The sequence below is a fragment of the Rhincodon typus genome, unplaced genomic scaffold, assembly GCF_021869965.1.
Source record: "Rhincodon typus isolate 14 unplaced genomic scaffold, sRhiTyp1.1 hic_rhity00001367, whole genome shotgun sequence".
In the NCBI taxonomy this organism is placed as follows: Eukaryota; Metazoa; Chordata; class Chondrichthyes; order Orectolobiformes; family Rhincodontidae; genus Rhincodon; species Rhincodon typus.
This window is the reverse complement of record NW_025967005.1, coordinates 9,634-24,091: the sequence shown is the minus strand read 5'-3', so window position 1 is coordinate 24,091 and position 14,458 is coordinate 9,634. Positions and strand designations below refer to the sequence as shown.

At 44.2% G+C, this 14,458-nt stretch overlaps 1 protein-coding gene across 1 annotated transcript in view; it reads left to right on the top strand.

The window, feature by feature from the left end:
* Positions 1 to 1,082: 1,082 nt before the first annotated feature.
* LOC109923485 overlaps positions 1,083 to 14,458 on the top strand; it is a 19,399-nt gene continuing 6,023 nt past the window's right edge. The window contains exon 1 of the mRNA XM_048592515.1: positions 1,083 to 1,419. Within this exon, the coding sequence (XP_048448472.1) occupies positions 1,083 to 1,419 (337 nt within the window). The remainder of the gene's footprint in view (positions 1,420 to 14,458) is intronic.

Genomic DNA, 14,458 nt, shown 5'->3' with positions numbered 1-14,458 from the left:
ACTTCGTTTCAGAAGCAGTGTTATGATCGGGAAGACTCAGCCTGAGAGGGAGCTGGAGGCTGGAGAGAGAGCTGTTCAAAGGCAAATAGACAAATCCTTCCAGGGAGATGAATGAAAGGTCAATGGGGAAAGAGGAAGTCAGTGACTGGGGCAGTACTGGGTAGTTCCTTCACAATGGGATGAATGACCTCCACAGTGAGAGATTTTCTGGTGCTTTGAGATCTAGGTGTGCTGTATCTATCAGTCAGAACTGAAAGGAGCTGAAATACAATGGGTTTTGCACTGTTGACAAATGTCATTCCCATCCTTTTCAGAAGCCTTCAGTTCCAAAGAACAGATTTTGGATTGGAAATGTTCATTCTGTTTCTCTCTCAACAGATTCTGCTGGACCTGCTGAAGTTCTCCACACTTTTCTGGCTTTAGTTTAAATGTCGTGCATCTGCAGGACTTTTATTAAAGCAGCACACTTAATTGGCACCACATTCACAAAAATCCATTCCCTCCACTACTGATATTCATTCAGGTTCCATCTACAAGATGCACTACAGCAACTCACTGAAGCTCCTCAGAAAGCACCTTCCAATCCCACAGCCATGTCCATCTGGAAGGACAAGGGGCAGCAGATACATGGGAACACCACTCCCTGCCAGTTCCCCTCCAAGTCACTCACCATCCCCCCTTGGAAATATATCGCCATTCCTTCACTGTCACTGGGTCCAAATCCCAGATTCCTTCCTTAACGGCATCATGGGTCAACCCACATCACATGGACACGAAGCCAGCTCACTACCACCACCTCAAGGGGCAATTAGAAATGGGCAATAAATGCTAGCCCAGTCTGCAACACCCATATCCCATGGGTGAGTAAAAATGGGTGTGGTGTAGTCGAGCTGTTTGAAAGTTATTAGGCCTTTCTGAGATCTACGCAATACTACCACACGCCACATTCTCTCAGAGTGGGGGTGGGGGTCAGCTGTTTGGTTGTCAGCCTCACAGAGAGAGAATAAGTTTGATGAAACACTCTCAGAAATTCCTGTCAGGTGATCAGTTGCTTTATTCTCCTGTTCAATCCCTCAGGAACGATGACAAATCCACAGGTTATTCTCAGTCCGGATCAAGTGAGGGTCGCAGTGGGCAGCTCAGTGCAGTTACAATGTGCAATTGTGCACAGCAGTGTGCAACACCTTGGTGTAACGTGGAATGATAACCGTCGTGAGATCCTGACACATTCCCAATCTGATGGGGTTACCAGAGATCACACCGAAAATGAGAAATTTCAATCTTTCAGAGATCTCATCCATAACAGCTACATTCTCACCATCAGAGACATAGAAAGCAGCCACAGTGGACGTTATTACTGTGACATTGTTGGAAAGAACATGTCCAATAGCGGAAAGGCCGTCAGTGTATCTGTACAAGGTAAATTGTCTTTATATCACATTTTACATTCACTCTGCTGGAGATCTACTGCTGAGCACTTGCGTCAGTTACATTGTACTGGGAATCATTGGAGTATTTACCCTGACTGTCCTGGGAATCTGTGAGATATCATTGGAGTATTTACCCTGACTGTCCTGGGAATCTGTGAGATATCATTGGCGTATTTACCCTGACTGTCCTGGGAATCTGTGAGATATCATTGGAGTATTTACCCTGACTGCCCTGTGAATCTGTGAGATATCACTGCCACAGAGTCAGTACTGAGCAGGCACTACTGTTTTGATAGGGTCTCCCATTGTTGGAAAGGTACTGTGTCAAATCATTTAAGAAATACTTACCAAAGAATACATTTGGGGAGGTATTGATGTAGTGGTATTGTCACTAGACAATTAATCCAGAGCTCAAGGTAATGTTTGGGGACCCAGGTTCAAATCCAGCCACAGCAGATGGTGGAATTCAATAAATAACTGGCGGAAGTGGCGGCACAGTGGGATACAGTCGGGAGGGAGTTGCTCTGGGAGTCCTCAACATTGACTCCGGACCCCATGAAGTCTCATGACTCCGGGTTAAACATGGGCAAGGAAACTTCCTGCTGATAACCACATACCGTCCTCCGTCAGCTGATGAATCAGTACTCGTCCCTGTTGAACAACACCTGGAGGAAGTGAGCTGCAAGAGGCCTATTTGCCTCATTAACGTCTCAGATTACCTCGTTAATATTCACCGTTTCATTGTGCCTCCCCCCGCCCCCGCCCCCCCCCCCGCCCCCCCCCGATAGAAACTACTGGCTGAGATTTCCCCTCAGTCATTACTGAGTGATTCCAGCTCACCCCTTGTTCCTCTGGGTCTTTATCCTGGGCACCAGCACCAACCTCCCAGGGAACACTGTGTTGGCAGTGAGCACAAACACAGAGCCCACATCGACAGACCTTGGCACCCGACATGTCCCAGCTCACCATCTCCTGATGGCACCTTCCTGACTTTCAGTGCTGCACTATGGAGCTCATCAGTACTTGCATATGGAGGAAGTTCAACAAAGACTGATTCCTGGGATGGCAGGACGAACATATAAAGAGAGATTGAATTGATTAGAATTATATTCACTGGTGTTTAAATGAGTCAGGGGTTCCCATAGAAATCTGTAAAATTCAAGCAGGACTAGACAGGGTAAATACAGGGATGAAGTTCCCAATGACAGGCAAAGTCCAGAACCAGGAATCCAGGAGGTAGTGCCGAACGAGCCTCAGCTCTTGAGCTTGTCTAACAGGTTTGAGATTCTTGCTCCTTGTGTGGATAAGAGTATAGGCTGTAGAGAGGATGAACAAACTGAACATAGCACCGTGGTATAGGAAGCCGCAAGGCTGAAGGGGATAAAAACAGCAATATAGTTGTAATTGGGGATAGCATAGTCAGGGGAATAGACACTGTTCTCTGTGGACAGGACTGAGAGCCTGCCAAGAGCCCGGATTCAGGATATCTCATCTGGGTTACAGAAGCACCTTAGTTTGGGAGGGGAAAGATCCAGTTGTCATGGTTCACGTAAGAACCAACGATATCAGTAGAAAGAGGAATGGGGTTCTGCTGAGGGAATATGAGCAGCTAGGGGCTAAATTAAAAAGCAGAACCAAAAACATAATAACTTCTGGATTGCTACCTGAGCCAGAAGCTAATTGGCACAGGGTTAACAAAACTAAAGATTGATGTGGGAGAAACGGGTTCGAATTCATGGGACATTGGTACCAGGACTGGGGAAGGAAGGAGATGTTCCAATGGGATGGGCTCCACCTGAATCATTCTGGGAGCAGAGTGCTGGACAGTCACAACTAGGGCTGTGGATTGGGCTTTAAACTAAGTAGTAGGGGCTGGGTTCAATTGCAAAGAAAATGATGAAATCCAAGGGAAAGGGCAAGGTAGGTTTGCTGGTTAATGATGCTGTTAATTTTTCCCAGGAAAGAAAAGAAAAGGACAGAATGTGTGAATGTCATATTGCAGCAAAGAACCATAAACAACGAGGGGAAAGTCAATAATGAAACAAACTTAAAGGCTTTGTATCTTAAAGCCTGAAACATTTGGAATTATGTAAACAAACTGACAGTGCATATTGTTAAAAATGAATATGATGCCAAAGCCATTATGGGAACATAGTTACAAAGAGATCAAAACTGGGAACGTAACAAGTAGGGAACTTTGTCCTTTCAGAGAGAACAGGGCATGATGGGAAAGGTGGTGTGGTAGCGCTGTTAATCAGAGATAAAATGAAGACAACTGTGAGAGACGACCAAAGCTCAGATGGTGTAGAGTCCATCTGGGCGGAGATGCAAGGGAACGAGACATCGGTAGGAGGAGTGTACAGACCCCAAACAGTGACCACTTTGTAGAAATGCTACAAATTTACACATAATAGAAGCATGTATAGAGAATGGAGCAATAATTATAGCTGACTAACTTTAATCTTTATGTTGACTGGTTTAATCAAATTAAAGGTAGCTATGACAACAAATTCCTTGCATCAGGGATGAAGTTGAAGAGCAATATATTATGGAGCCAACCAGGGAACAGGCTAGTGGGTAATGAGGCAGCTTTAATAAATGATCTCCAAGGAAAAGATTCCCTTTGGAAGCAGTGATCATAACATGATAGAGTTTAAGAAGAAACAAAGAACTATGTGTGCTCAAAATCTGAAACAATAGCAGGAAGTGCTGGAGAAACTCAGCAGGTCCAGCAGCATCTGTGAGGAGAGAAACAGAGTTAATATGTCAGGTCCAGTGACCCTTCTACAGTTGTGAGTTTCTTTAGAAATTCCTGTTTTTATGACAGAATTTAATATGGAGTTTGAGAGTGAGAATCTTGGGTTGGAAATAACTGTGTTTAAGTGAATAAAGGGAATTACAATGAAATGAGAAAAAAAAACAGAAGTTGCTGGAAAATCTCAGCAGGTCTGGGAGCATCTGTGAAGAGAAATCAGAGTTAACGTTTCGGGTCTGATGGCCCTTCCTCAGAATACAGTTTTTGACTTACATCATCCGCAGCTCTTTCAGTTTTTACAATGAAATGAGGATAGAGTGTAATTAAACTGAATGGGGAAGATAAGTTACCAGGAAAGACAGTAAGCAAGCAGCAACAGACATTTAAGGAGGAACTTCATGACCCTCAGTAAAAATAGATCCCAGTGCGGAGGAAAGATTCAAGAGAGGGATAAACCAACCATGACTCTAAACAATTAAACTGCATTTATTTCAATGCAAAGTGTCTTACAGATAAGGCAGATGAACTCAGGGCATGTATGGGAACATGGCACTGGGACATTATGGCTATTACAGAAACACGGCTGATGTAAGGACAGGACTTGAAGCTCAATATTTCAGATTTCAGATGCTATAGGAAGGAATGAAAAGGAAGCAAGAGGGGAGGGGGAGTGGTGTTTTTGATCATGGAAAACATTACTGCTGTAGCTAGAGAAGACATTTCTGAAAAATCATCCAGTGAAAATATATATGTTGAAATTAGAAATAAAAAAGGAATGATCACCTTAAAATGGAATTGGACTATAGTCCCCCCAGAGTGAAATAGAGGAGCAATAATGTGACAAGGTCTCGGATATATGTAAGAATAATGAGGTTATAACAGTAGGGGATTTTAAATTTCCAAACATTGACTGGGATTATCATCATGTTAAAGGTTTGAATGATGAAGAATTTCTTAAATTTGTTCAAGAAAATTTTCTTTATCAGCATGTAAATGCTCCTACCAGAGAAGGAGCAAAACTTTACCGTCTCTTGGGCAATAAGGCAGGGCAAGTGACTGAAGGGTTAAAAAAAGGGGAGCACTTTGAATCTAGTGATATAATTCTATTTGTTTTAAAATGGTTATGGAAAGGGATAAACCTTCCATAAAAGTTAAGGTTTTAATTGGAGTGAGGCAAATTTATATGGTATGAGACAAGAACTTACAAAAATTGCTTGAAGCAGATTACTCACAGGTAAAGGGACATCTGATAAGTGGGAGGTTTTCAAAAGTGCGATAACGAGAGTTTGGAGTCATTATGTTCCCGTTTAGAGTGAATGGTAAGGCTGGGAGGATTAGAGAACATTGGATGAATGAAGATATAGAGGTTTGAGTAAAGAATAAAAAAGAATCATAGATATAGACAACTGGGTTCAAATCTCGTGAAGAGTATAAAGAGTGCAGGGGTATTCTTCAGAGGGAGATCAGGAAGGCAAAGAGAGGGTATGAGATAGCCCCTGCAAATAAGGATAAGGATAATCCAAAGTGATTCTATAAGTACACGAAGAGTAAGAGAGCAACTAGAAAGAGAGTAGGATCCCTTTGACGATCAAAGAGGTTGTCTTTGTGTTGAACCTCAGGAGATGGGGAAGATGTTAAATGAATATTTCCTGTCAGTTTTTATAGTGGAGAAAGAATTGGAGGCTAGAGAACTCAGAGAAATAAATATTGATGTTTTAAAAACAGTTCACATTACAGAAGAGGTAGTACTGGAGGTCTTAGAAAATATACAGGTGGATAAATCTTGAGGATCTGATCTAGTGTATCCCAGGACTTTGTGGGAAGTTAGAGAGGAAATTGCAGGGCCCCTAGCAGAAATATTTGCATCATCTATAACTATGGGTGAGGTGCCGGATGACTGGAGAGTGGCTAATGTTTTGCCGAAGTTTAAGAAGGGATGTAAGTAGAAGCCTGGGAACTATAGAGTCTGACGTTGGTGGTGGGGAAGATCATGGAAGTGATTCTGAAAGATAAGATTTATATGCATTTGGAGAGCAAGGAATGATTTGGGATAATCAGCATGGTTTTGTGCGAGGGAAATCGTGTCTCTCAAATTTGATAGAGGTTTTTGAGGAAGTAACCAAGAAGATTGAGCTGTACATGTTGTAGAATACAATAGAACAGAATATTCTTTATTGTCACTTGTACTACATTACAGAAGTACAGGAGTACAGTGAAAAGTTTTTACAATGGCTGCCTTTTAATAGTGCCATCTTAGATACAAATACCTAGGTATAAGTCTTACAGAGTAAAAAAAAAGTATAGTGTTCTTATCCAAAGAGCATTAAAGAAAGCATAAGCATTACTTACTGAGGTAGTTACCACATAGTGAAAGGTTTTAAATTGCAGTCCGATAACAGCAGCTCAGCATGTGGTGCCAGGCCCAAGTCCAGCAATTTTCCTGCATTGCTCCAGCCTCCAGTCCACTCCTCACCGGCACTTGGCAACAACAAGGTAAGTCACGCTGGACCGGGATTCGTACCTCGGCCCCTCTTTGTCCTGGGGCCTCGGCCCCTCGTCGCCCTGGGGTCTCGGCCCTTCATCGTCCTGAGGCTGTTCGCTCCCGCTCTCACTGTTTCCCAGGATTTGCTGCCTGCACAATGCTTCCGAACTGCAAGAATCTTTCCCATAGTACTCTGGGGCTCGCAGCCCACACGCGGCTGCAGGGCTCGCTGCCGTGGACTTGCTGCCGGCTCCGATGCTGAGTGGAGAGAAGAAGAAAAAAGGAGAGAGATAAAGAAGAAAGAAAGAAAGAAGGAAGAAAAAGAACAGGTGGAGCAGAGGAGGCTCCGACAAGAACATCCTAGTCTGCCACCATCTTGCAAACTTTTTGTTTACTTGGACTTTAGTAAAGCCTTTGATGAGGTTCCGCATAGTGAACTATTTAGTAAAGTTAGATCACATGGGATTCAGGGTGAGCTTGCCAATTGGATACAAAACTGGCTAAACAGCAGGCGACAGAGGGTGATGGTGCAGGGTTGATTTTCGGACTGGAGGCCTGTGACCAGCGGTGTTCCACGGGGATCGGTGCTGGGATCACTGTTGTTTGTCATTGATATAAACGATTTGGATGAGAATGTAGGAGGCATGGTTAGTAAGTTTGTGGATGACACCAAAATTGGTGACATAGTGGACAGTGAAGGAGGTTATCTAAGATTACAAAGAGATCTTGATCAATTGGGCCAATGGGCTGAAGAGTGTGAGATGGAGTTTAATTTGGATAAATGCAAGGTATTGCATTTTGGTGAAACAACCAAAGACAGGTCTTATAAAATTAAAAGTAGGGCCTTGGGGAGTGTTGTGGAACAGAGAGACCTAGGGGGTACAGGTACACAATACTTTGAAGGTTTCATCACATATAGACAGGGTGGTTAAGAAGGTATTTACCACGCTTGCTTTCGTTGCTCAGACCTTTCAGTACAGGAGTTGGGACGCTATATTGAGGTTGTACAGGCCGCTGGTGAGGCCTCTTCTGGAATACTGTGTCCAATTCTGGTCACTCTGTTGTAGGAAGGATAATATTAAAGCTGGAGAAGGTTCAGAAAATATTTACCAGGATGTTGCCGGGAATGGAGGATTTGAGCTATGAGGAGAGGCTAGATAGCTGGGATATTTTTCACTAGAGCATGGGAAGTTGAAGGATGACCTTATAGAGGTTTATAAGATCATGAAGGGTATAGACAAGGTGAATGGCAGGTGTCATTTCCCTAGATCTGGAGACTTCAAGATTCGGGGGTATATTTTTAAGATGAGAGGAGAAAAATTTTAAAAAGATGTGGCGGCAATTTTTTTGGTTTGTGTGTGAAATGAACTCCCAGAGGAAGTGGCGGATGTAGGTAAAGTTACAACGTTTAAAAGACATTTGGATAAGTTCATGAATAAGGAATGTTTGGAGGGAGATGGGCCGGGAGCAGGCAAATGGGACAGGTTTGGTTTGGGATTATGGTCAGCATAAACTGGTTAGACCAAAGGGTTTCCATGCTGCATGACTCTATGACTAACCAAGGAAGTTAAGGACAGTATTAAGTTGAAAGAAAAATCATATAAGGAGAGAAAAGTCAGTGATAGCCCTGAAAACGGATAAATTCAGGATCCAGCAAAGGGGAGGAGGGCTAAAAAGGTAGTAGAGAGAGAGAAAATAAACTACTAGAGCAAACTATCAAGAAACATATAACTGACATTAAGAGTTTCTTTAAATATATAAAAAGGAAGACAGAGGTCAAAGTGCATATCGACCCTTGAGAAAGAGAATCTGGAGAGATAGTTTTGGTGAACAAGAAAATGGCAAAGCAGTTAAACAGATATTTTGCATCAGTCTTTACAGTGGAAGATACTTTGAACATCTCATTAATACTAAAGAAAATGTAGGGAGAAGGAATTAAATACAATCACCATTAGATTAACTAATGGGACTAAAGGCAAAGAAGTTTCCTGGTCCTGATGGTTTGCATCCTAGAACCCTAAAAGAGGGAGCTACAGAGATAGTGGATGCATTGTTTTTTTTTGGAATATTGAATTCTCGAGAAGTACCAGAGGATTGGAAAACTGCTAATGTGACATCCCATTCAAAAAGGGAGTGAGGGAAAACATGGGTATATGTGGGCTAATTAGTCTAAGGTTGGAAAATTGTTAGAAAAATGGTGGAATCAGTTATTAAGGATGTAATAGCAGAATATTTGGAAAAGCATAATCGAACCAGCAGAGTCAGCATGGCTTCATGGAAGAGAACTAGTGTCTGACTAATTTATTAGAATTTTTTTAGGAAGTCTCAACCAGATTGGATAGAGGGTGACCAGTAGATGTGTTATATTTGGACTTCCAGAAGGCATTTGACAAGGTACCTCCCAAAAGGTTTAACCACAAGAGCTCATGGTGTTGAAGGTGGTAAATTGGTGTGGATAGAGAACTGGCAAATGGGCAGGAAACAGCAAGTGAGTATAGGAGGTTCTTTTTCAGGTTGGTGATCCATGGCCAGTGGGTTCCACAGGGATCAATGCTGGGACCCACCTGTTTACAGTATATGTTAATAACTGGGAGGAAGGAATTGAACGTACTGTAGCCACATTTGCAGACACGACAAAGAAAAGTTGGAAACTCAGGATGTGACTGGGAAACAAGCAGTTTACAGAGAGATATTGATAGGTTGACAGAGTGGACTAAATGTTTGCAAATGGAGTATAATGTGGGAAAATGTGAAGTTGTTCATTTTAGAAGGGAGATCAAAAGAACAGAATATTGTTTAAATGGAGAGAAACTGCAGAAAGCTGCAACACAAAGGGACTTGGGGAAATTTGTGCACGAAACACAGAAAGCTAGCACACAGGGGCAGCAGGTAATTGGGAAAGCTAATGGAATGTGGGCCCTTATTGCAAGGGGGTTGGAATATAAGAGTAGGGAAGTCTTACTGTAACAGTACAAGGTGCTGGTGAGACCATATTGGAGTACTGTCAGCAGCTTTAGCTGCTTCATTTAGGGAAAGATATCATTTCATTGGAGGCAGCTCAGGGAAGTTTAACTCGGATGATCCCTGGTACGGAGAGATTGTCTTATGGACAAAGGCTAAACAGGTTGGCACTGTATTCACTGGAGTTTAGAAGAATGAAAGGTGATCTCATTGAAATATATTGGATTCTTGAGGAGTTTGACAGGGTAAATATTTCCCTTCATGGGAGAGTCTAGGACCAGAGGGCATAGTCTCAGAATAAAGGGGCATGAAAGGCTGTGATGAGGACGAATTTCTTCTGTCAGAGGGTTGTGAGTCTTTGTAACTCCTTGCCACAAAGAGCTATGGGGGCAGAGTCCTTGTTTATATTTAAAGCTGAGATAGATTCTTAATCAGTCAAACCATTTAGGACAAGGATGAGGAGAAAAGTCTTCACCCAGAGAGTGGAGAGCCTGTGGAATTCTCTGCCACTGTTAAGTCTGGGGGAAAAAAGTGTAAAAAGACAAGATGAGTCAGGGAGGCTGTGAGCATCAGGGAGGCTCAGAGTGAGTAAGCACCTGGAGAACATATGAACAGACGCAGGCTGCTCCAATCTGAGCTGGTGCCTGCTCCAATCCAAAATCCTTTTTCACGTATCATCTTCTTCCTTCTCCTTTACAAACTCAAAACAGATGGTGTTGTGGTCATGGTCACTGAAATGCTCTGAATACTACCTTGGACACCTGCCCAGCTTCTTTCTCCCAAAGAACTGTGCCAACCCGTATTGGACCTTCCACAAGTCGATATAAAAACCTGTCCCGAATACATCAAGAGGAGGTGATAGTCTAGTGGTGTTATCGCTCGATTATTAATTCAGAGACCCAGCTAATGTTCTGGGGACTTGGTTTGAATCCTGCCATGGGCACATGTGTGGAATTTGAATTCAAATTTTAAAAAAATTAGAATTAATTGTCTGATGATGATGATGATGATAATGAATTGATTGCCAATTTTCGGAAAAATCCATCTGGTTCACTAATGTCTTTTAGAGAAGGAAACTGCCATCTGGTTCACTAATATCCTTTAGAGAAGGAAACTGCCATCCTTACCTGGTCTGACCTACATGTGACTCCAGACCCACAGCAATGTGGTTGACTCATAACTGCCCTCTGGTCAATTAGGGATGGGCAATAAATGCTGCCTAGTCAGAGATGCCCTCATCCTGTGAATAACTCTTAAAAAAAATTCATGCTATCAGGCTCCTCTGAACCCTTTAGGTTATTGTTATCTCAGTTAATGTTGAGGACGTTAGAATTCTGCAATATAATTACCACATTATTACATACCCCAGCAAACTGTCTGGTGTTGCAGGTGAGAGCGAGGGTGCTGGAACTATCTGAGACGAGATGGTGGCAGTCACTCTGGTGGATTTGAGAAGGTCAGTGTTAGATGTGTCTCTGGGTGGTTTGGGGCTGCACTGACCAGCCTGGCAGGGTCCAGGCTCAGCACCTTCTCTGTTGGAGGGAGAGGATGCAGCTCCTCTGCATGAGCCCCTCCATTGGGAGGTCCAAGTGCCCGCCCACAAAGCCGGGCACAAAGTTACCCCAATCTGACCGGGAGGGTACTGGGGAGCTCAGGACTGAGAGTGCCTGACCGGGTTAACAGTCACTGTTTCAAAATGGTTTTGGAGCTGGGAATGCATTCTATCGGGTGAGTGGGAGGCCGGAATCAGTGCAGTGTCACTGTGGAGTGATACAGAGTTAATAAGGCAGGTTTAGGATTCACAGAGAGAAGCCCTCCCCTAACATTCAACAAGAAACTACACTTAATCTGTGGTTATGTTCATGCCCGGATGTCATTGGAGAGAGAACATGCAGTGCCCATCAATGTCTCGATGCCTTTAGGGAGAGGTGGGCAGGGGGCAGAGTGATTTATTTCCCCCTCCAACTCCAATTTGCTTTAGTCCCCTTCCACGTGCCCTAAACCCCCCCACCTCACCCCACCCCCTCCCTCACTTTTTTATTGCTGTCAGCATTGCCTTTAACAGGACACGACTGGCCACATGGTGTTTTCATTGGCTTGGTGGGGGTGGGGGTGGGGTGAGGCACGGGGAGCATGCACAGATCCAAGTCTGTTCACAATGGTGTCTTGTTACAGTCTCAGTGCATGTACAAAACGTATCACTCGGGTGACAGGTAGAAACAGAAAAGGAAGCGTCCACTAAATACCAGACACAGGTGGGCCCTCTTATGGTGCAGTGGTAGTGTCCCTACCCCTGGACTGAGAGACCTGGAATCAAGCCCCATCTGCTCCAGAGCTGTGTAAAGCATCAAAAAATTACACTTACCCAATTTTAGTTATTATTCGGTCTTTTAGTCCCTGTTGAACACAAAAGCTTCAGATTCTCTCTCTCCCTTGCTTCCTTCCCATCTCTCCCTCTCTCCCTCCCTCTCTCCCTCCCCCTCTCTCTCCCTCTCCATCTCTCTCTGTCTCCCTCCCCCTCTATCTCCCTCCTCCCTTCCCATCTTTCTCTCTCCTTCCCCATCTCTCTCTCTCTCCCCCCTCCCTCTCCCCATATCTCTCACTCCCTTCCTCCTCCTCTCCCTCCCTCCCACCTCTGTCTCTCTCAAATCATTCCTATTTCTATTTGTTCTGCCCCTTTCTCTTTCACTTGCTCTCTCCCTCTTCAACTATCCCTTTCTCTTACATTCACCCTCTCCCTTTCTCTCTCTCTCCATCTCTTTGTCTCTCTCTTCTTTCTTCCTCTCTCTGTGTCTCTCTTTCCCTCTCTCTCTTGTTCTCTCTGTCCCCCTCCCTCTCTCTCTGACTCGTCTCACTCTCTCCCCACCACCCACACCCTCTGTCACTCACTCACCCTCATTTCTCCCCTTCACCTTCTGTTTCACTCTCCCCCATCTCTCTCACTCATTCTCTGTCCCTCCACTCTCTCTCCCTCCTCCTTTATCTCCCTCACGCTCTCCCCGCCTCACTCTCTCCCATGCCTTCCTGCTCTCTGTGACACACACACAGCCTCTCTGAACCATCTCCATATCTACTTCCCTTAAATAAAGTTGTTGAACTTTGTCAGCATAATATTTTTTAAAATGTTTTGACAAGCGGTTGCGCCTGAAATGTGTCACAGGAACTGAGCAGCTCTTTCAGCATCAGGGCTGGGTGCTGCCTTTGTGATTTTTGTGGCTTTTTTCCGAGACCTCTTTAGATTGACTGCTGACCCTCTTCGGCCCTTCCATTGGAGGCACAAGGTATGGGATCCATCCCAAATCCTGGAATTTCCAATAGAGTGGGTGAGAGTCCATGTGAAACTGGGTGAATCCCTCATGGGACAGGGACAAATCTGAGGATTCGAGACAACAAGGTGCAGAGCTGGATGAACACAGCAGGCCAAGTAGCATCATAGGAGCAGAAAGGGTGCTCTGATGAAGGGTCTAGGCCCGAAACGTCAGCCGCTCTGCTCCTATGATGCTGCTTGGCCTGCTGTGTTCATCCAGCCCTGCACCTTGTTGTTTCGGATTCTCCAGCATCTGCAGTTGCTACTATCTATGGTCTGAGGATTCCCAGTTCCTGAATCTCCATCTGTGGTCCTTGGGAAGGAGAGTTTGGAATGAAAGGGAACATGGTTTGATGAGGGTCTTATCTCCAGTATGATCAATCGGACCTTTAACCTGATACAATGATGTTTATCTTATCCCTGAGAACATAAGAACTGCACATGGATAATGTAGTATGGAACGGTCCAACAGACCTTTCTAAGAGTAGGGAAGTCTTACTGTAACAGTACAAGGTGCTGGTGAGACCATATTGGAGTACTGTCAGCAGCTTTAGCTGCTTCATTTAGGGAAAGATATCATTTCATTGGAGGCAGCTCAGGGAAGTGTAACTCGGATGATCCCTGGTACGGAGAGATTGTCTTATGTACAAAGGCTAAACAGGTTGGGAATCTCCTCACTGGAGTTTAGAAGAATGAGAGATGATCTCATTGAGACATACAGGATTCTTAAGGGGTTTGACAGGGTCAATGCTGAGAGGATGTTTCCCCTCATGGGAGAGTCTAGGACCAGAGGCAAAGTCTCAGAATAAAGGGGCACCAATTTAAGGCTGACAGGAGGAATTGCTTCTCTCAGAGGGTTGTGAGTCTTTGGAACTCCTGGCCACAGAGAGCTGTGGGGGCAGGGTCCTTGTATGTATTTAAGGCTGAGATAGATTCTTAATCAGTTGGGGAATTGAGGATTATGCCACGGGAGCCATGTTTTTTTTTTATTAATTCATGGACAGGAGTGTTGCTGGCTGGGCCCAGCATTTATTGCCTGTCCCGAATTGCCCTTTGAGAAGATGGTGATGAGCTGCCTTCTTGAACCACAGCAGTCTGTGTGCTGTAGGTTCACCCACAATGGGCTTAGGGAGGGAATTCCAGGATTTTGACCTAGTGACAGTGAAGGAACAGCGATATATTTCCAAGTTGGGATGGAGAGTGGCTTGGAGGGGAACTTGCAGCGAGTGATGTTCCCATGTATCTCCTGCCCTTAACTTTACTGGTGATTGAGAGTAGACCGGTAGGGTGGTAATTGGTAGAGTTGGATATGTCCTTTTACCTGGGCAATTTTCCACATCATCAGGTTGATGCCAATGTTGTAACTGAAATTACTCCACAGAGGTCAGTACCCTATCATTGCATTACCTTTTATTTACACATGGAAAGTTCTTTCCTCTAGTGCCACCTCATTCCAAGTCAGTTCTCAGAACCTCTGACATTCCTATTTTTATCTGTTGGGATTAGGTCACGGATTAGGTCAG